This window comes from Ornithodoros turicata, chromosome 9 (genome assembly GCF_037126465.1).
Source record: "Ornithodoros turicata isolate Travis chromosome 9, ASM3712646v1, whole genome shotgun sequence".
NCBI classification, from domain to species: Eukaryota; Metazoa; Arthropoda; class Arachnida; order Ixodida; family Argasidae; genus Ornithodoros; species Ornithodoros turicata.
Genome location: NC_088209.1, coordinates 37774167 through 37795014, shown reverse-complemented (window position 1 = coordinate 37795014; position 20848 = coordinate 37774167). Strand labels below are relative to the sequence as shown.

At 46.9% G+C, this 20848-nt stretch overlaps 2 protein-coding genes across 5 annotated transcripts in view; one reads left to right on the top strand and one right to left on the bottom strand.

Annotated features, from left to right (window-relative positions):
* The first annotated feature begins 1985 nt into the window (after positions 1 to 1985).
* The window catches only part of LOC135368825 (tetratricopeptide repeat protein 19, mitochondrial-like), a 47043-nt gene continuing 28180 nt past the window's right edge, over positions 1986 to 20848 (top strand). For 2 of the 4 annotated variants that reach the window (XM_064602360.1, XM_064602355.1), the window contains exon 1: positions 3817 to 3916. The gene's annotated coding sequence lies outside the window, so the exon portion shown is untranslated. Of the gene's footprint in view, positions 2342 to 3816; positions 3917 to 3948; positions 4057 to 20848 lie in introns of those variants that run through there. The other 2 variants (XM_064602357.1, XM_064602356.1) reach the window with 2 other exon arrangements.
* LOC135368824 (caspase-7-like) lies at positions 6245 to 20787 on the bottom strand. Its single transcript, XM_064602353.1, has 7 exons — positions 20506 to 20787; positions 16410 to 16503; positions 15019 to 15094; positions 13325 to 13538; positions 11316 to 11497; positions 7785 to 7878; positions 6245 to 6564 (listed from the first exon to the last, which is right to left on the bottom strand). The coding sequence occupies exons 1-7, from the start codon at positions 20729 to 20731 to the stop codon at positions 6302 to 6304; spliced, it is 1149 nt and encodes a 382-aa protein (XP_064458423.1). The 5' UTR covers positions 20732 to 20787; the 3' UTR covers positions 6245 to 6301.

The following is a 20848-nucleotide window of genomic DNA, read 5'->3' as shown; positions in this document are numbered from 1 at the left end:
TCTGGGAAGTGAACCCTAACCTTATAGCACATGATATCCTGACAGTGACCCAAGAGGAAGTCAGACATCACATCACTGTATCAACAAACAAGGAACTCTCATAGTTCACGTGCCATCTGAACATTCGGCTCACCGGCTGCTGGGTCTCCAGACACTCGCAGGTGTCGCTGTTCAACCCTATATACCGGAGTCATACCTGCGCACTATGGGTAGAATTACTGGCGTATCTGGCCGATACAGCGAAGAACAGCTCTTAGAATACTTCAGTCCCAATGGAATCTTTGGCGTCAAGAGAGAGATGGCATACTCCCGCGAGAGCGACGGCTCTGCAAACGCAATCGTCAAGTCCAGCGTCCTCTTGAACTTTTAACCTGGACACGTGTACTGCCCTGTATCGGAATATATCGACCCACCTGTTCAGTGTTCGAATGCTAGAAATACGTTTACTACGATCAGGAATGTTGTGGATCACAGCGATGCAAAGTGTGCTCTGGTCCGCATGACTACAAGGACTGCACAGCTAGGCGTGAGCCGAAATGTGCAAACTGTGTCGGGCATCATACAACGACGTATCGTGTATGCAGAGATGCCAAGGCGGCTGTGGCCGCTCACACAAGTTAACCGTTCACGTACATTGGTGGTGCAGACCTTTCTGCAGCCAATTTCCAGAATCTTCCGGGCAGCAGTGAGCAGCCCACACGCGAGAGCAACTGATCGTCGATGTCTTTCGCCTCCGCCGTAAAGAAACCAAAGCCAACTGCTCCTTTATCTGAGTTGCCACCAAAGGAAGTTGACCGGCGCACGACCAGCTTCAAGCAGCAAACTCGCCGTGAACCGGAGGGACAGGACACCTTCTTGCTATTTGCTGCGCTACGCGCCATCGTCCAGCAACTCCCTGCGTCATCCGACCTACCAGCGGTTCAAGCCGTGCTTGCTCTCGAACCACTACTAAGTAAGCGTGGTCCCCTTGCAACCCGCAATGAATAGTGCAGCACCACTTGCACCAACAGTTCAGCATCAAACAACGGCTATTTTTCGGAGGAAGTCGCGGAGCTTGAAGCCGGAGACGTCGGACTTTCGTCAATATGTATGGAGGCACAAATTTCCCGTGCTGTGCATCGCAGAATGTGGTATCACCAAGGACTTTCGACTATTTAACTAGGTTACGTTCATTTCTGAGCCCTGTGGTAGGATAAGCCGTGCGGCGTTTCTATCCCGGTCATCCAACGCCATCTGCATGTGACTGGGACTGGTGAATATGTGTGCTGCACAGTTCGGTTTTCCCCCTTTTGACCTCACAATCGTCTATCTCTATCTCCCGACGGCGGTCAACTATAACGTGAACGCACTGAGAACACTTAATATATTAGCTCCCTGCGCCTTTTGTGCTCTGTGGGGACTTCAACGCCCACAGTGTGTTATGGGGCAGCACACGCTGTGTTTCTATGGCGCGTGGATGCTGACACCCTTGGTAGTGACCACCTACCAGTTTTGATCAGTATACGACATGTCCGTCAGTCATCTGCTTCACATTGCGTTAGGCGGACGAACTGGTAACACTATCAAGACTCCATCGAGATTGCTTCTTCACATGGTGGGCTACGAAACGAGCAGGACTTGCGTCTCGCAGTGGCTAATGCGACGCGGGAGGCTACGAGGACATTCCGGCTTCCTTTTCGTTTTTCTGCAGTGGACGTTGAATACGAGAGTGCCCTTTGTCGTCGCAAGGAACGGCGTGCGCGCCGCACCCATCTATGCCACGCAATCGCCAAGAAGCGCGACGGGTGCAGAAGGCTGTCCATCGCCGGCACTTGTGTAAACTCGGACGGAATCATTGGCGTCGTTTTTCGACATCTCTGTCACCCGTATACCCCTATGTCTCGGATTTGGGGAGTGCTCAAGGGACTTCCTGTGGTTCAACGGCACCCTTTCCACTCCCTGCCACTTCGCGTTCTGAACTGAGCTATTCTGAGGAATATTGCGTGCGCCTCACAGCGCAGCCTCCAGGCGTGCTCCTTTGCTCCAGGCGTTGTTGCCTTTGTGCCATTACACGCATAGTCTCTCTCGCTCTCCAGGCGTGCTCTCATCACCTCAAGGTATTCCACCCGGTATGCAGTCTTCGAAAGACCCGGCTCTGGACCTGCCCCTTACCCTTCCCGGGTTCGACTCTGCACTACGTGACTGTCCTCTGCATACCTCCCCTGGAGCACTTGTAAGGCCTTTCGGAATCGTCCCCTGTCAGGGCGAGCATCCCTCCTACGGATCTTCAACGAGAGCTGGAGCCAAGGGGAAGCCCCGAACGAGTGGAAGACCGCGATGGTGGTCCCTTCACTGAATCCAGGTCAGTCGCCGCATCACATCGGTTCTTTCCGTCCAAAAGCTTGTACAAGCTGTGCGGGGAAGACCTTCGAACGTATAATATTCAATCGCCTGAGCTGGTATCTTGAGAGCACGATCTTTTTTTTTTTTTTTCGAGGAGATAGCGGGATTTCGCCCAGGCCGGTCAGCGACGGACAGCTCTCGTCTCGTAACACAGACATGTCGTACAGACATGTACAGACAGACATGTTGTAACTCTAATCAGTAGGACACAACAGGCAAGGGCAGAAGGTTTACTGACAGACGCTGTCTTCCCCGACGTTAAGAAAGCGTACGACAGTGTCCTCCATACTGCAATCATGGCGACGCTTTCAGAAGCTGAAGTTGGGGGCTGCCCCTGGTCATGGATCAAAGACTCCTTGGCTGACCGCTCCCTGTTTGTGCGCACGTACCGCTGACGGGGACACTGCGACGTTGCGCGCGCACCGTGGTGTCCCACAAGGGAGCGTCCTCAGACACCTCTTATTCAATATCATTATGGCTTCTCTTCCTACGCAGCTCTATAATCACACTCGCATTACAATATATGCTGACGACATATGTATCTGGACTTCCGCCGTTCGGCGTGACACGATCCAACGCCGACTACTAGGCTCATTAAACATCATTTCAAGATACCTCTTGGACCGCGGCTTGGTTGTCTCGCCTGGCAAGACAGTAATCGTGGCATTCTCACGAAGATCATCCCTAAGTACCCGCTTTTCATTGATAGCTCATCCGTGACCTTTATCACGACCTGCCGATACCTGGGGATTACAATTGACCGTGGCCTGACGTGGTCCCACTACGTGAAGCTACTTGCTATCAAGCTACTTGCTATCAAGGCAAACGGTTTGGTAAATGTACTCAGGCGTATTGCTTGTGCATCCTGGGACCCGTATTTCATGCTCTTACCTTTATCGTGTCCATCAGGCCCTGGTGTTGGGGACCTTACAGTACAGCATACCCATTCTGCATTGTCTCAGTCGAACCCAAGTAGAGGAACTGATCAACATCCAGGCCGTAGTCTCCGTGTCTGTTTGGGAGTCCCCAGGACAACGGAGACGTATTCTGTCTTGGCAGAGGCGCAAGAGCAGCCTGTTCACATACTGCGGGATGGTGATACCCTTCGCGCTTATACACGCTACATTACGTGGCACCCGCTCCGCTATCTTTGTCGGATTGATGAGGACCGGCGTCTGCTTTTGGCAGTGCCATTGCCCGCCTGAAAGGGAGCATTCCAAGCAAGCCACCACCAGTCCTCTACACACATCCTCTACACCATCATCGCCGTTACTCATGTAGAGGAAGACCACCACCTCTACAGAAACACCTCGCCTCAACACACCGACTAAGTCGCCATATATACACTGATGACTCAATAACCCAAAATAGTTTGAGCGCGGCTTTCTACGTTCCGTGTGAAGACCTGGGACGTGGTTTCAAACTCCCCTATACAGTGTCCTCGACAGAAGCCGAACTGTTCGGTATCCTGGCAGCACTGGAGCATATTACCAAGTCCGGGCACGGAACGTGGGTCATTCTTACCGACAGCAAGGTATCATTAGATATATTGTCATCTCTTTCCAGCATAATAAGCAATTTGCACACCATGACGCTTCAAAAATCCAATCAACTCTTCCACTGGTTACAACAACATCACGGGAAACATCACGTGTGGCAATGGTTACTTCCAACGTATGTACTTTTCTTGACTTATGGTAAAGAATGCCGTTTCATTAATCAGATTTGTATAACAACAGAAGATATGAAATGAATCTGCGGCAGAGTTTGAAGTCCCAAATGGATAATCCAAGATGACCCGAACACACACGAGGGACTAAAACAACTTACCGTGTACTTACGAACAAAGCGCGTTTCCGTACGTGACGGAGTGGAGCTGCTTTCGGTTCAACGAGAGCCGCAGCCATGACAGGAACACATTACCATGCGTCGTTTCTACGACGGTGCTCACATTTTCACGATAAATTACTTTCAAAAAGCAAAATCGTACGGAGAGCAGAGCGAGGAACAAATCCTAGCAAAACCGAAACTTTAGAGGGGATCACGTGGCGGACAGAAAGCAATGGCGATTTTGACTCGAGCGACCGCTAGAGGGTTGCTACGCTAGTCTGGAGCAGTTGTTGCATTCGTACCTTCGGTTGTGCATTTGGAAGAGGGACACTTGGGTAACCCTCGTCCTCCATGGAAAGTCCCCATAGGACACGTCTCGAAATATTTTTCGTGCTACGCCGCCGGTCACAGTAACCCCAATGGAAAGCATGCGTATGCTACTCTTAAAAGAGCGTGTACTTTAACTCTTTTTTTCTTGCTACACATATAACTACCTTTTGGAGAGTACAATTACTCCAAAAAAAGGAGTCTCCTCACTCCCTCAAGGGAGTAGCGTAACTTCCTTTCTCCCTACCGGAGAGTAATATTACTCTCCAGTAGGGGATAGAGCATAACCCCACTCCCTAACAGGAGTGAGGAGACTCCTTTTTTGGGGTAATTATACACCACAAAAGGGAGTGATATATGTGGGAAGAAAAGGAGCTAATGTACACCTTTTTTTTTTAAGAGTGTAAGCGGCAAGTGTCATTGGGAATTAAGCCAGTGTTGACTCAGCCGCAGGCCAATTATTCTGCAGAATAGTAGCACGTGTCCTGAAGGGATGCAAGCATGCTACGCTCTGGAGCACTCCAAAGCCCACCATATCGGGAAAAAAAAAGTAGAACACATAGAAGTCTCAGTTCAAAGTTGAATGGTTTAACTGAACTACCCCAACGGACCCTAATGACCTATGGAACTGAATGAATACTGTACACGAATGGCACCCTACAGCCCTCTTCTACATGGCCTTCCATCGACTCCGTAAATGAATGGTCCCCAATAGACGTGTAGTCCCTCTGTTGACATCTATTCTGCAGCAGGGGCATCTGTCTGCCTATTAAGAGAAGTACGCATTATTCTATCTCCCCACATAGGCATCCTTAGCCATTCTGAAGCGCAGAGAAATAGGATGAGTATCTTGGCTGATGAGAACACGACGTGCAATTTTGGGGTTCTTATGTTTCATGGTCGTACCCCCCCCCCCTTGAGGACTGACGCACCGTAGACTGTAGCGCCGTCTATCGTGAAGCGTGAGCCTCATGACGAATGTTTTGCACTTCGAGGATATCAGAGTAGTAGCACATTAGCCTTATCACATGTGAAATCGTTGTAGTTACTAAAAATGTCGTTGAGTGTACTGTTGAGCGCGTTGCGGAAGTAGACAATATATTGGTCCAATATTGGCTGGACATCGGCAATACTTGGCCAGTAGCTGTCATGCTCCCACGGTGAATGCGTTAATTGGCTGGTGTTGCTTGATCCTTTTATACCTGTACACACGGTTTCCCGGTACTAAGACTAAATGATCCACACTCTAAAACCTGAACTTCACAGCATAGCAGGCTGCGCGCCAACCATTGCCACGAATGATAGGGTTATCGCTTCTGATTCGAAGGAGAGAGGGAGGCGTACGCCTTTTTGTGTCAATTATCATATATCTAAACTCACACAAAAAGGCGTACGCCTCCCTCTCCTCGAATCAGAAGTGGTAACCCTATGTGGTCATTCGGGGCAATGGTTGGCGCGCAGCGTGCTATGCAGTGAAGTTAAGTTTTTAGAGTGTGGATTATTCAGTCTTAGTACCGGGCAACCGTGTGTACAGGTATAAAAGGATCAAGGCACACCAGCCAATTAACGCATTCACCGTGGGATCATGACAAATATTGGCTAAGTATTGCCGATGTCCAGCCAATATTGGGCAGAGATAACTGCTGTTTGCGAGAACATTCAGCTGATGATGAGTGTAGAAACAGATTGGACAACTTGTTCAGGAGCAGAGAAGTTTGCATGTGAGTCTTATTCTCAATGAGCGTCACATGCCAATTTATTGCTACCACTGTACTGCTAAATATGAAACAGTCGACTTGGAAAGAGAAACTTTCCCGACGAGTGAAGACACATAGCAGGGCATCTGTACACTTTCCTCACCATCCTCTTCTGCTCTGAAATTCAGGGCTACTTCTTTTCCCACCTGGGTCATTACCTTGGTTAAGTCCACACTACTGCATGTTGTCTCGAGACAACTTCTGAAAACTTTATCAATGGCTGTAATGTAGGGCGATCCCTCTGTGGGATCTCGGTAGGACACATATCCTGCAGGAACAAGGTTAAAGTAGGTTGTCAAATATATGAGCTATAAGAAGCAAGTACGTATATCATCTGAAAGCTCCACAAGTCGATACAAAAACAACAACAACAAAGAACAGAATAAGAAGAAAAGACCACATTAGGAAGGAAGAAAGAAGTAGAGTTCATTTCCTGTGATCTGAGGCAACGCCACCTAAATGCGAGAGGGCCTGCTTATTGCCCCCTCTCCTACATGGACGTATAAAGTCGGAATTTGTTTGATACTGCGATTCCATTTTGCCTGATTCTGCGAATAAACCTCTACCCGAGAAGTGCCATCGTGACGTTGGTAGACGGACTGAAACCGAAACAAATTGGAGGAGAAGGTTCCACGAATGGCCATGTGTTCACTGCCTCCTACCAGGGACCATCGTAATCCCCCTCAAGACCTTGGCTTTCGGGCGCGACCTTGTTTGTCCCTAGCTTCGAGCGTAGTTCAACTCTACCAAATTGGTAGCGCTGTTGAACACGATGACGTCATTTGCTTACAAACAGGGAGAGCCCTTATTCAAGATCTCGCACGTGATTGCAGCTAACTTGGAAACTGTAGACAAAAAGTGCTTTCTAGAAAATCAGTCTCGAGAAATTAAGGGACTGTATTGCGCTTCATTTCAAAGATTTCCCAGTTAGTACACCGCGACGTTCAATCACTACTCCCAGGCGATGGTGGTTCGTTTCCATGACTACGACCACTGAAAGCACGTTCGTGATTGGCTACCGCCGTTGAAAACACCATCCTGATTGGCTGACTCTTAGTAACTACGTCACGTCGACGATTAAACATGCTTTCTCTATCTGAGTGGTGTCGTCTGAGGTAACGATGGCATTGATAGAATAAGTAGGGGGAAAAAAAGGTAAAGAAACTGCCATAATCTACGTTTAAAGGCCGGGTATAACGCTATCAAGATGCAACTTCAGAAGGTTTCTATATTCGATAATTTGGTGTGAGTCTTACGTCACAATTTGCGTCCCAACTGCGCTTATAGCTTTTTTTTTTTAGGATATTGAAATTAAAAATTGCTGGCAATGGAGTGTCGAAGTGGTCACCGACTGCTCACCGCTCGTCAAGCATAGTAATGTTGCTATATACGTTGTGTTTGTTGTAATTGTCAGCTCAGCTTTTACGATCTACGTATAAGGCTGCACGAATCGGCGTCTCGTTCAGACTGCATGTGACAAGGACTTACCAGGAGGAGCGGCGAACCCCACAAAAAAGTGAGCGGGTAGTTTAATGTCGTAGTTCCAGCACATATCCGCTTCTCTACCAGTGTTCTGACAGGCCTGCAGTGTCATGAGGGTAACCCCGCAATTTATTCCTTGAAGAGTCAACTCTGACATGACAGTACACTCCAAAAGCAGAACTCCACCACATAGCACACACTGCGTCAACCATTGCTACGAACGATATGGTTATCGCTTCTGATTCGACGAGCGACGAAAGCGTGCGCGTCTTCGCGTCAATTTGGATGTACGATACAAATTGACTCTCTGAAATTGATACAATTGACTCTCTCTTCAAGTCAGAAGTCAGAAGTCGGGGTAGCTTGCCGTCATTGGCCGCACTCGGGGCATCGTCACGACTCTACAGGTTTTCCCGGCAATTTTAATCCAAGTGCCAGCTAAATTAATCCAGGTGCCATGCAAACTTTATGGGGCATGGATTAATTTAGCATGGAACTGCACCACAATGGCATGGAACTGCACCACATAGCAGAGGAGGAGAAGGAGGAGTGTCGTTGGGAGGAACCCGAGAGGTCTGCCTGCCTGATTAGGCGGCATGTTTCTCGGGAAGGGAAAGGTGGTGGAGAGGAGGAGAGGAAAGGGTGAAGTGGAAGAAGTGGGGAGGATAGCTGCGTTCAGGGGAACTCAGGGGAACTCAGAGATAACGATATCATTCGAGATTATGGTTGGCTAGGAGCGTGCTATGCGGTGAAGTTCATTTTTAAGAGTGTATGACAGTATCATACGTACATTGCATGATATTATGCATCAATAGACCCTGAAGTTTTCGGGTTTTATTTTTTTCCAAATTCGGGTGGGTAAAATTCAGGTCAATCACTTGATGTCGAAAATTCATGCAAATTCGGGCGGAAAAATTACCATCCGACTGAATTTGGGGATAAATCGGGCTCTATTGTCGAACAAACGTTCGTTGTACAGCCTATCCAGAGTATCAGACGTTGAGATCAACAGTGTATTTTGTGAAAAATTAGTATGTCATTGCCGTGAGGTGCCTAGCTTAGGTGCAGTTTTGCGGGTAGAAATCGGGTTTAACCCTAAACCGGTGAACCTCGATTCGGGGTGCAAATTCGGGGAAAAATCGGGTTTAACCCTAAAACTTCAGGGTCTATGCATCAAACTGCATGCATTAAGAGAGTGGAACGTAACATGCAAGTGTCTCTTCACGAGTTACCTCGTCTTTAGGGTTGCTACGGGGACATCATGACTGCTGAGAGCGGATTTCAAGGCATAGGCCCTTTTGGCGGGATACGTAACAGATGCTGCCTTTCAGTGTTCTAAGCACGAATCAAGTCGATGGAGACCCGGTAGTATCCTGTTGCTATAGTGCCTTATTTGCCGTTTTTGAAAGTAAGCGCCGATAAGTGCCTAAACGGGTAATTTACTTGCTGCTTTTATTTCAGTTTCAATGAAAAAAAAAAAAAAAAGGCACCAAGGACACGCTTCATCGCCCTGCATCACAGATCTCTCTCTGTGAAAACTGAATTCTTTTGTATCTGCATTCCTTGCACCCTCGCTTGCTTGCACGGTGCAATACCGTGTCAGCCCTAGCAGCTGTGCTGATAGCGGTGACCAGAGCTGTATGAGTAAGCGTAATTAACGCGTAGTTACACGACTTTAAAAGTAACTAAGCGACAGGGAAAGTTACTTTGAAATATATCTAAGTTACTTGTTGAAATGTTGAAATTGAGTTACTTCTCATTTATACTTCCGGTTGGTCATCATGTCTAAGGCCCTTCTTTATCTGCGATTCCGCGATTGCACAAATTCGCGGAATTGTGGGTCTGCCGCGGAATATGAGGTTTTGCGCGTGATGGGGGGAACATACTCTGCTCGCACCTGGTCAGTTTGCGTTACAGCGTAGATGTGCCAACCGAAGTAAGGCCCCATCTGTGTGCTGGAACAACCCTCTAACGCCTCTCTCTAACCCTCAACTCTCTGGGATTCTGGCCTTTGTTGCCTTTGTGCCATTAAACACATAATCAATCAACCAATCAATCTGGGATTCCGGAGCGGAGTGCAAACGCTGACCCTTGAACATGAGATAACTGAAGTTCTGAGGCTGGAACAACATAGAAGGGACAATCCCATACAAGGCCTCAAGTTGCCTAAGAAGCTGGCTAACCTTTTCAGTGACTTCCATCTTTCATCGCTGACCCCTGCTTTGGTGTACATATAGCTGTCAAGTACCTCTGTGTGACGGCAAACGCATTACATGGAGAGAGGTCACTTAGCAAGTACAATTTGATAGTCAGTGACAAATGCCGCTCCCTCTCAGAAGAAAGTACAATGTACCTTGTTATGCTAAGTCGCAAAAGTTTTTGGAGTTGTAACCGTGACCCCTCCACACTAAGGGCTAACAGAGAGTATTTTTTTGTGTGAAGTAGGGCAATTAGCCTTTGCAGAAAAAATGCAGAATTCATAGTTCCCTGCGGCGGAATTCAGAATTTGCCGCAGCAGAAAAAGAAGGGCCTTAGTCATATATTCAAGGTGACCACATGTTAGACAATCTATGAAACTCGATACTTGTTGAAAACCGACCTTTGAAACAATGCACGTACCCGCTCTCTTGATAGACACACCGACTGCCAAGAGATCGCACCACCAAGACGAGACTACGAAGCCGACTACTATCCATTAGAATCGGGGTGTCGAACCGCAAAAATACAAGTTCGGTCCGGGTTCGCGTTGCTTTGAATTTTGTTCCGGTTCAGTTCTGTTTCGGCCACATCATAAACCGAACCTGTTCGCCGCCCCTAACCGGTTCGCGAACCGGTTCAACGCGTCCATTGTATATCTCCCGTAAAACTGCATTTATCGGGAAATGCGAGGCTAATATATTGCTGCTGTTGTCCACATTTACCTTTTTAGTGGTCAGGTACGCCGTTTAGTGAGAGAAAGGAGAAACGGACAAACACTTGCAAGCAATTCACGCATGGACACTTTGAAATGATGCTTGTTCTCTAGTGCCTTCATACTTTTTCTATAAGAGGACGTGCGAACGGTACCCATAGTTCAAATCAGAAGAGCCTATACGCAGGGATGGCGGCTTGGTGCACTACAGGGAGAGGGAAAAGGGAAGGAGGGCGAGGAACTCTCTCAGCAACCAGGAGCCATGCTTTCTGCATGGGGTTCTTTTGGGTAGCAATCTTTGTCTCAATATTGGTCCAATATCGAGCCGGTATTGCCAATATTTGACCAATATTGAGGCAAGATATTGTGCTGCTTGGGTAAGGAATGTAACGATAGCATGTGTTGGATGAGCACCGCTACTACAACTTTGCAGAATTTGATGAGTAAATAAACAAAAAAAAAAGCTTTTCTTCATTAACAGTTGATGGTATTACGTGTGACTATGCGCAAGGTTCCCTGAAGATAAATGCCGTTGTGTCCATATTTTTCACACGAAACGTGTTTTTCATATGCTTCCTTGTCACGTCAGGTGAAACAACCTGCATTCCTCCGGGGCAGAGACTCACCTGAACGAAGAACAATTTCGGTTTCCCTTTGAGCTTCTCGCAGTTAGCTGCACTAAATTCCCGCAGGATACTGTCCAGGGATACTTCTTTCTCGTCACTGCCGACTATGTGGCCTTTCTTACCATGACTCATGATCCAAAAAGCAAAGATATCGGATTCGGGGTCAATCCTTTCCTTTACATCTGTGAGAGAACGTCCGTTAGGAAAGCAACGTGTAGGACATATAGGGTGTTTATTTTGATCCTTACAGATTTTTTTTTCTTATTAGAAACCTGTGAGAACACCATAAATGTCGTTTTTGCAGTTGAGTTCCACCAACCGAGCCGACAACGAAGAGAGTACGCAACTACGAGATGACCAATTAACTAAAATTCATTAATTAACTATTCAATCGAGAGATTTTGAGCAAATGCGAGATAGCAGAATCGGGGACTATCCTCGATGAAAGCCATTCTGCTATCTAGCTTTTGCCCAAAATCTTCTAAGTAAGGATTTAATAATGAACGTTTGTTAATTGGTCGCATTGTAATTACATAATTCCTTCGAGAGGAAGTGCACGTGTAAGCCAGGGCCTTGGCAGTGCCCTGTTTGCAGAGGACAGCGGAGCGAAACAGCACCGGGTTCTGCGTGGTTTCATTGCACATCATCTGGGGATGGGTTCAGTGGGGTTGCGTAGGGGCCCACGGGCTTTACATTGTTTACTGGGATCGCAAAAATAAACAAAAAATAACAGAAACTAATTTCTATTGTTCGTTACCATGTCTCATTCATGTCTCATTCATGTCTCATCATGTCTCATTCATGTCTCATTCATGTCTCATTCATGTCTCGTGTTCCCCCAAGCGATGCCTTGTCTTGTCCCGAGGGTTGGTGCAAGATGTGACAATCTGTATTTTTGAATTTCTTGTTCTGTATATATTTTAGACCAAATATGGCCGTTGTGCATCTACAGGTTAGAAAATCTGGACCTCTCCGATTGTGCCTATGGCTAGTGTTTACATTACTTATTTTACATTAAATTGAATTAAATAGAATACATTTCTGTCTAATCTCGGCCCACCTTACCCTACATTAGTCCCCATGCAATAAAGTCTATGCGAAGTTTAGAAACTATTTTGCAGTGCTTTGGGGGAGTAGATTTCGGCATCTCGGGACTAAATTGGGGATTCCGATAATGGCAATTCAGGGGTTTATTAGGAGCTGTAACTGCACACCAATTTTCTCTTTTTTTTTTTTTGTTTATCTTCGTAGAGCGTAGACAGCCACCTGGTGGCGTGACAAGGTAGCTTCATCATTGCCGTTTTATAACAACAACAATAGATATATTTTCTAGTTCTGCACTTTGCAGATTGCTCAAAACTATTGAAATCCCAATAATAAGGAAACCATGTCCAGCGCTTCACAGTGCCCGAAGTCGCAATGTGCCGCAAGTGGAGCGAGAGAAGTGAGGGACATGTAGGGGGCGACACTGTCACCTTTCTAGTGTAGATAACGCGTCTGCCGATGTTCAGAGTTGATGGTTCTTTTCCGCGTAATTCTAGTGTATATTCACCGGAAGGTCACTTGCGCCGCGATGCTACGATACTCTCCGGTTCTCCAATGCTGCACCTATACTGCACTGAACGTGGAATAGCAGACGATGTAAAAGCAGACGACGCGAGGAAGCTATCCACACGACGGTAGTTCATCGTTTCCTCGCAGCGTGCCGCCACTCTTCGATCTCGTAGCGATGTAGCATTTGCAAACTATACTTATCTCACTAATCCGTCACCTTTTACTGCCTTTTCTATGACCCCGCGCGTAAGCCTATTGCCAGGTCTGTCTGTGGCTTCCTGGACGTCAGCGTAGGAACAACGCGGAATAAGCGTGTGAAAGCAGACGACACGAGGAAGCTATCCACACGACGGCAGTTCATCGTTTCTCCGCAGCGCGCCGATACTGTTCGATCTCGGAGCGTATAGTGTTACGCGAAACATCTGCAAACTATATTTATCTCAATCATTCATTACCTTTTATTGCCTTGTCTATGTCGCTGCTCGTAAGCCTATTGCCAGGTCTATCTGTGGCTTCCTGGCCGGTCTCTGTGTAGTTCACGACTCCGTCTTCTTCTTCTTTGGAGGGGGCCTTGGCCAACATGCATGTGAATCCAAGTTCGGCGAACAAAGCGCATACTTTCTTCGTATCTTCTGCGGCACCACTTCGACACGAACGCTTGTCAAACGCCTGCAGGAAGCGCATGACATGAAACGTCTATAGTAATGTGAAAGCGACGCGGTGGCTCATCCTATATGGCCTGTCAGGCGCTATATATATATATGATTATAATAGTTGTGTTTGGACTTTCGAAGGATGATAGGAGCTTTAACCATTACGCGCTTTGTTACATTATTTGCAATATTTCTCAAGTATGCTACAGTGGAACCCCTTTGTAGCAAACTCTCTGGGACCATGATGAAATTTTACTAGATCAGGAGTTTTATTATATCACGTGTGCCATTGAATGTATGGGATTCTATGGGGACCGCAGTTCTCGTTTACTATAAGCAGGGTTTTACTACAAGAGGAGTTACTATAAAGAGGTTCTACTGTATTTGAACTGCTATATATGCCATCCTTTACACTCTAAGAAAAAAGCGTGTGAAAAGATGGTAGCTACTTCTATAGTTACCACCTAGGTCAGCATCGCGGTCAGCAAAGGGTGTAAAAGGGTGGTAAAAGCGATAGCTGGAAAGAGGCGTACACGCCCATTGCTCACCGTTATCAGAAGCAGTAACCCTATCATTCGTGCACTGTTAAAACACAACTTCCCCACATAGCACGCTCCTAGCCAACCGCATTCATTCCGAATAATATCATTCTGTGTCCTGATTTGTTCAAAACGGGGAGGAGGCGCCTATCTGGGACAAGATAATCTGCCCCAGATAGGCACCTCCTCCCATTTTCAAGAAATCAATACAGAGAATGATACCATTCAGTATGATGGGTGGCTATGAGTGTGCTATGTGGTGAAGTTCTGTTTTAACAGTGTGGCAGAGAGTGAGGTAGCAGGTCGAAATTGGCAACCTTCTAGGCACAACATATGTGACAACTATTGCCTCCTACACCCTTAAAAATGAACTTCACCGCATAGCACGGCCTTAGCCAACAGTCATCTCGAATGATATCGTTATCTGCCCCGATTTGTTGAAAACGAGAGGCGTACGCCTTTTGTGTGACAATTATGAACAGCATAAGTGTCACACACAAAAAAAAGGCATACACCTCCCGTTTTCAACAAATGAGGGCACATAACGATACCGTTCGAGATTATGGTTGGGTAGGAGCGTGCTATGCGGTGAAGTTCATTTTTAAGAGTGTAGAAGGTGTAACTGCTCCACACTTTTTTCTAAGAGTGTACCCAGCAGTCTATAAAAATCGACGCTTTATCCCGAGGGCATTGACGTTTATCGATTACTTCAATCATGGCACGGCACTCGATACCTACTCGTACATCAACACTCATGTGCCGAAACCTATAATGGCATATCAATACTGCTGCGCCACTATCAATATTTCAGGTTCTGATAAACAGCAACCTTATTTTGAGGTCATTAACGGGGAGTTAGTTTCATCGGCAGGGGCCATATGCTACCTCAGAGCTTGTGGTGATGTTCAGGTGCTGAAATCGTCGATAATGGTATTTGAAGTCTCACGGTGAACTTACTTCAACGTTGACGATGAGACAGATGTTCTTTCTTTCGTCCCGTACAGAGCTGTTCAATTCGTACCTCTCATCCAAACTGTGTGTCAAATACGGTAGAAAATACATGTTTGAGCACTCTTCCTGTAACACGCGTTCACATCAATCAAAAGCACAACTATTAATAAAGCCGCATTCAGCGTCAACACGTTCGTACCCTATTATTTGCAATGAGCACGAATGACAACCTGGCTTCCACTATATGACGGACGCGCTTATATTTACAAGTGAATCTTTGCTTTAAAGGAGCACTGAGGTGACTCCAAAATTTTATTTTCGTTTTTCGGCGCAGGGTGTTCTCCAAGGAATAAAATGAGTTCCCGCGAAAGAACGATGAACGTAGATGACCTATAGAGCAAGCGCAAGGGCTATCTGTTCCGCGCATATTTGAAAAATTCTTCTCCACGTGCAAAGAGCGCATCGCAGAAAGAGAGGACGTCGTGACGTATGCTATTCTCCTCACGTGACCAGTGACGTACTGCGGCACAGCTCAAGCGTTTGAGAGCATAGTGTTGGCCGTCTGCGACTCCGACTTTTATATATATATATAGATATAGATTCGATTGCACGGCTGTGACGCACCGCAGAGCGAAAATATTTTGAATATTGACTTCTTGTGGCCAACCTGACAGACGAGGCAGGATTTCGAGCGATGTTAAATGCAGTGATGGCCAGTAGTTAACTACATGTAGTTAAACTACTAGTTAAACTACTATTTTAAGCAGTTAACTACAGTAGTTAGGTTACTGAAGGCGCCAACTACTTCCGATTTTGCCGCAAGCTTTACGGCATGGTTGTGGGGGGGGGGGGGATATATAAGTTTGGCATGGTTGTGCTTCTACCTTGAGCTACTTGTTTGATGAGAATGGAGGTGCAGAGCAATTGTGCCGTGCGTGTGTACTAAATCTTCACTTTTAGTGCTTGTCTAGTGAAGCCTCATTTGCTACGAAATAATTCTGCAACTTAGTTTATAGCGTAGGCACAGAAAGAATCCCGCCGCAAGGTTTGTATTTCACGACCGTAGCAATGGCTTTAGCCAAAGTTTATTATTGCTCGTGATTCATATTTAGGTGTCCAAGAACACTACGTGGGATTGGTGTCGGTGGACAACGTTAAGTAGTTGTAGATGTAGTTAAACTACATTGCTGTAGTTAAAAAAAGTAGTTTTAACTACTCCCCTGAAAAGTAGTTGAACTACTAGTTAAACTACTCAATCACAAAGTAGATAGTATGTTATAGTTAAACTACTGTAGGGGGAAGTAGTTAGTGGCCATCACTGGTTAAATGTCACCTCATTGCTCTTTTAATACACATACTATAGCACTTTTAGGGGAGAAGTAATGACCTTTCCTTACCGTGTTTTACGCCCTGTACCTTCCTTGCGTACCGGCGTAGATATGGACGACCCTGATGCACCCAGTGACCCCGAGGGTTCCTTGTAAGGAATAGCTGAAATTGTGATGTGTCTCTATATCTCCTGCCGTCCCCAATTTATCTGCGGCGTTTGTTGGAATGCACAGAAACATCAACGTTTAAGTAGGGCCACGGATGAAGTGGTGTTAACCACAAAACTTCATTTCCCGGTGGAGGCATATACGAATTCGTCCCTATATGGCTCTTCCATTCTGGTGTTTCTTGTCACATTCCTTATTGGCTGAGCTGCATCTGAACACGTGCCGCGTCAGTGAAAGCATATGTGAGACTTTCTTGACCATTTTTTGCACTTTTTTTTGCCCCGTTCTGGCACACGTTCCGTGAATGCAGCCAAGCGCAGACGACGGGCATCTGAAATACTTGCCACTTCGTACGTTAATTCAGAGGATTGTCGAAAAAAAAAAAACGGAGCGACCGTGCTGGAAATGTCCCTTCTCGAATTAGTGTAGGACCAGTTACTGGACCAGGACTGGATAGAGAGAAACGAATAATTTGAACGATAAACGAAGAATAACTTTGTTGCACACGAATGTGTCATTAACACCCGAATTTCTCCTTCCCTCCGTGTCCGAAAAAGGCACACATATAACGAAGGAAAAAGAAAAGAAAAAACATACCCTGCATACGTGCTGCCACCCTATTCCGCAAAGTCTTCTGCTACCAAAAGTCACCGACAAAGACGGTACACAAATGTAATGCCTTATCGTACACATGTGAACCTTTTTGCGTCATCCACTGGCAAAATTTTTTTGTTTTGTTTTAGGGAATTTTAGTGCATGGGGGCGTAATCACGATAACAGTTCCGAGAACATGGTAAGCCCATCCATCCTCTTTCTTTTCCTTTCCTTTTCAAGTGACATCACATTGCTAAACGATTTTTAATGACCACCTGCACATCGGCCTATACGATAACGACCCAAACCAGCAATGGCTGATGGCCGACGGTTGGCAAACGGTCGTATGACAGTTGGCCAACAACTCTTTCGGCCACCCAACGTTGGCGCAACGTTGCGTAGTGATAGGCAGACCGAGGATTGGGAAGCCGTCAGCCAGGGTACAGATCCGTATCAAGAAACGCTTGCCAAAGCTTAGACCAATCTCGCCTGGGGGAGAGGGTAACGTAGAATGGCGTAGTGACTACATAAGTTCGACTTTCGGTGGACCAACGGAATTTCTCAAAACTAAAGTAGTAATGAACAGAAGCGTTACCTTCATGGCGAGTTAATACGACAAGAAATTCATCATTTCAGTGTATAGATTGTGTACGCGCCACATTAAACTTAGACACCTCACCCTTCATTTTGACGCACACTCAAGCAGGACTCTCGAATTTGCGGAAGCTCGCGAGACACGCTACGTGTAGTATCCGTGTTTCCTCAGGAAACACATGACGTTGACACACATGACATTGTGCGTTTTGTCGTATTTGTGGTCTCGGGCATCTTACGAGCTTTTTTTTTCCCCCTTTAAAAAGCTTTCCATGTTTTGCATTTTCAAACGTCATTGTCATTGTGGGAAACACGAGCGAAACAAACTAATAATGATATATCGTTACCTTACACCGAAAGAATGCTTTGGTCTGTATCTTGGCACAAGCTCGGCACAACGTAGGCTGGCCAATGCTTGGCAAATCATTGGCCAGGGTACAGATCCGTATCAAGAAACAAGCTCGTTGGCCGATGATGTACCAAGGAGGGCCCGGTAGGCCAGCCTAACTATTGCGAAGCTTGGCCCAACCTTTGTTTGTTGCTTGTTGCTTGCCCCCCCCCCCCCCCTACCGTCCGGAGGGAGGCGTGAAGTTAGCGCAAGAACAGCGGCACCATCTACTTTCTTCTATCTAAAGCAGTAACAGTCCAGTTGCCTCTCCAATCCTCTCCTCTCTCCATGCCCTGCCGTGGCCGTGTCGTCGGTAGGGTTGCCACCTTTCGTAGTGAAAAATACCGGCTGAGGGAGAGGAGGTGGAATAGAGGGAAAGGAGGAAATGCTCGCGGGAAAGGGAAGTGGGTGAGGGGTGAAACAGAGAAAACCAGAGAGAGAGAGCTCAAGACAATAGGAGGAAACGAGTTCCTGTGTGTAATAATAATGAGTAAGGAAATAGCTGGTGACTGTGCGGAGTTGGGTCTGTGGTCCTTCCTTCCTTATTATGGGTTTAGAGTGGTCAGCCAGACGGTATGGCTTGCTACTCTTGTGGCCCAGATTTGTGTGTCTGTGGTCCAGTGGCCCAGATGTGTCTGTGGTCCAGATTTATTCAAGCTGTAGTGGAACGTTGAAAGGAAAAGCCCGCGCTATGAAAGGTTTTGAGCCGCAAATACCGGCAAAAGGCTGCCGGTATCATCCTCCTACCGGCAACCGGCAGAGTGAGCAAAAATAACCGGCCGTGCCGGCATAATACCGGCCTGGTGGCAACCCTAGAGTCGTCGGGCGCACTGTACATGTGCGGAGGAGGGACGAGAGTGAACTCTGAACTGGTCTGAACAGCTTTGTCTCCGAATGAATGGCTTCTCTCGACCAGTCAGCACGTTCTTGGTTGCTTGCACTTGCTTGTTTGGTAGGAGAGTAGCAGTTCTGACGCCTTCGCCGGCGCACTTCCTTCTCCCGCTTCCGACGCGTTCTCGGGATCACTTCGTCAGCCCAAGTACGTGTTCGACCTTGTGGTGCGCTCGAGGTCAACAGGCGTTCGCTGGCGCTAGGAATCGTATGTTTCACCGGGAATTATCCTGACATGCGCGTTGCCCGTCAGTTTGGTGTTCTAGGTTGCTGGGAATGTTGATACTTCACGTGCTGTGTCGCTTGTGTTACCGCGCTTTTCAACGGTAACTGGTAGGTCATGCAAGCTTCTCCGTGCCTCAAGCACCAAGCGTTCGTTCGTTAAGTACGATTTGGAAGGATTTATGAGGCTGTTCTCAAATGTTACGCCGAACTGTGTTATTCCGAAGAATCCGCGGTTGTGTTTTTGGCGTTCTGTTTTCCACGTAACTTCCTGGGGAAATTCTTCGTTGATACACGCAGTTATCGCCAATATTCTTGAATAAATATAGAGGAAGTCGTTCGTGTACCTGCCTGCGGGAAGGATTTCAGCAGACTTTCCGTGCTCTTTGTGCTCTCGTATCTATTACTCTCATTAGTGGATATTAAAGCTGCGGTATCAGCTTTAGTTTTCTCTTATTTGTTAAGAGTGTACCGTGTTGTGCGACCGCGGAAGCTGAAATTGCTAGCGCTCAAACCCGCACCTCCAGTGTCTCAAATATCATGCATGGGCATCAGTGACGTGGTGGTATGACGTCTGCCAGTGTTACGACCCCGCCTGCCAGTGTTACGAGAGCAATGACTGACCCAACCGAGAGGTGGCGAACGTTCCCCAGGCGCGAGGTCTCAAACCCAGGAGCATCCGTTACGCGGCGCTGGCATACTTGCAGGTCACGTGCTCTCGCGATGCTTTTAAAAGTGTGGCCGACCCTGTACATCCGCGACCGCGGATGTTTTTCCGTAGCCGGGCTTACGGCTTTTTTAAACAAACGGAAGTAGACATCAAATAACGGATGATTTTACTAGAAATATGAGAAAATCACGGATGAAATGAAACAAAAATCAACGTCGTATAGCGTATGCGTTAGGCGTCGTTAGCGTATGCGTTAGCGTCGAATGCGTTAGGCTTAGCACCCCTGTGTTTCTCCAGCGCTACAAGTGCATCAGATGGGGTTGTTCAGATGCATATAAAAAAACTTGACCACACATTCTTGTAATTCTTGTTTTTATATATATATTCGCTATATGTTTTTTTTCTCACTTCAGTGCATTACGTTGCTTCTGAACACTCCGACTAATTAGAAAAGGCCATAAGCCCGTCTACGGAACCACACCCCTTTGGCAAAGTTACTTGAAAAAGGAACGAGTTCCTCTGAACCTCTGTTCCTCTGACCACGGCGCAAAAGTACCAATTTAAGTTACAAGTTACCGAAAAAGAAACTTAGTTACAGTAACGAGTTACCTCGAAGTCGGGTAAATTTATGTACTTACCGTCCCGACTCGCCGACATCTTAGCGCCGTGTTTCTTTCTCCAGAGGGAGCGACTTCGCAAGTCGCAATAAGCCTCTATCCGAGAAACGTCATCATGACGTTCGTAGACAGACCGAAAGCGAAACAGATCGCTAGGGGACAGCTTGTTTCTACGAATGGCCGCTTGTTCGCTGCCTCCTACTGAAAGAAAAGTAGAACCGACGGTCGCGTCCCTCTCAGGAATCATCGTAATCCCCTCAAGACCGTGTTTTTTTGGCGCGACCTCGCCCGCCCCATAGCTTCGAGCATAGTTCAACGTTCAACACTATCAAAACCAAACCGGTTGCGCTGTCGAACACTATGA

Excerpts from the sequence above, each read along its gene's own strand:
- LOC135368824 (XM_064602353.1), bottom strand. The coding sequence starts at position 20,731 with ATGATTCCTGAGAGGGACGCGACCGTCGGTTCTACTTTTCTTTCAGTA. Across the intron at positions 16,504-20,505 it reads GATGTCGGCGAGTCGGGACG|CTATTCCTTACAAGGAACCC; the intron begins GTAAGTACATAA and ends TCACAATTTCAG. Across the intron at positions 13,539-15,018 it reads GTCTCATCGTCAACGTTGAA|GCGTTTGACAAGCGTTCGTG; the intron begins GTAAGTTCACCG and ends CGCTTCCTGCAG.